At 65.3% G+C, this 308-nt stretch overlaps 1 protein-coding gene across 1 annotated transcript in view; it reads right to left on the bottom strand.

The window, feature by feature from the left end:
• KRT18 (keratin 18) overlaps positions 1-303 on the bottom strand; it is a gene marked incomplete at its 5' end in the record, with an annotated part of 13,454 nt that extends 13,151 nt beyond the window's left edge. The window contains one exon of the mRNA XM_035903695.1: positions 1-303. This exon is cut by the window's left edge and continues 1 nt beyond it. Coding sequence (XP_035759588.1) covers positions 1-303 — 303 coding nt within the window.
• Positions 304-308: the final 5 nt, after the last annotated feature.

The following is a 308-nucleotide window of genomic DNA, read 5'->3' as shown; positions in this document are numbered from 1 at the left end:
CTCCTCGATGACCTCCCAGTGGTGGCTCCAGTCCCGGGTGCTGGGACCTTTCTTGGCCATGAACTCCCGGATCTGGACCTCCAACCGCCGGTTCTCCTGCTCCAGGCTCCGGACCTTCTCCAGGTAGGTGGCCAAGCGGTCGTTGAGTTCCTGCATCGTCTCCTTCTCGTTGGCCACCATGCCGGAACCCGAAAAGGCCATGCTGCTCCCCAAGGCAGCCCCATAGCCCGCCCCATAACCCCCAGTCCCAGCGCTGGTCAAGCTGGTGGTGCGGGTGATGGATATGCGGGAGCCCGAGCCCCCCGCCC

The sequence above is a fragment of the Egretta garzetta genome, unplaced genomic scaffold (genome assembly GCF_000687185.1).
Source record: "Egretta garzetta isolate BGI_Z169 unplaced genomic scaffold, ASM68718v1 scaffold581, whole genome shotgun sequence".
Classification (NCBI taxonomy): domain Eukaryota; kingdom Metazoa; phylum Chordata; class Aves; order Pelecaniformes; family Ardeidae; genus Egretta; species Egretta garzetta.
The sequence above is the reverse complement of the archived record's forward strand: the minus strand, read 5'-3'. Positions and strand labels throughout refer to the sequence as shown.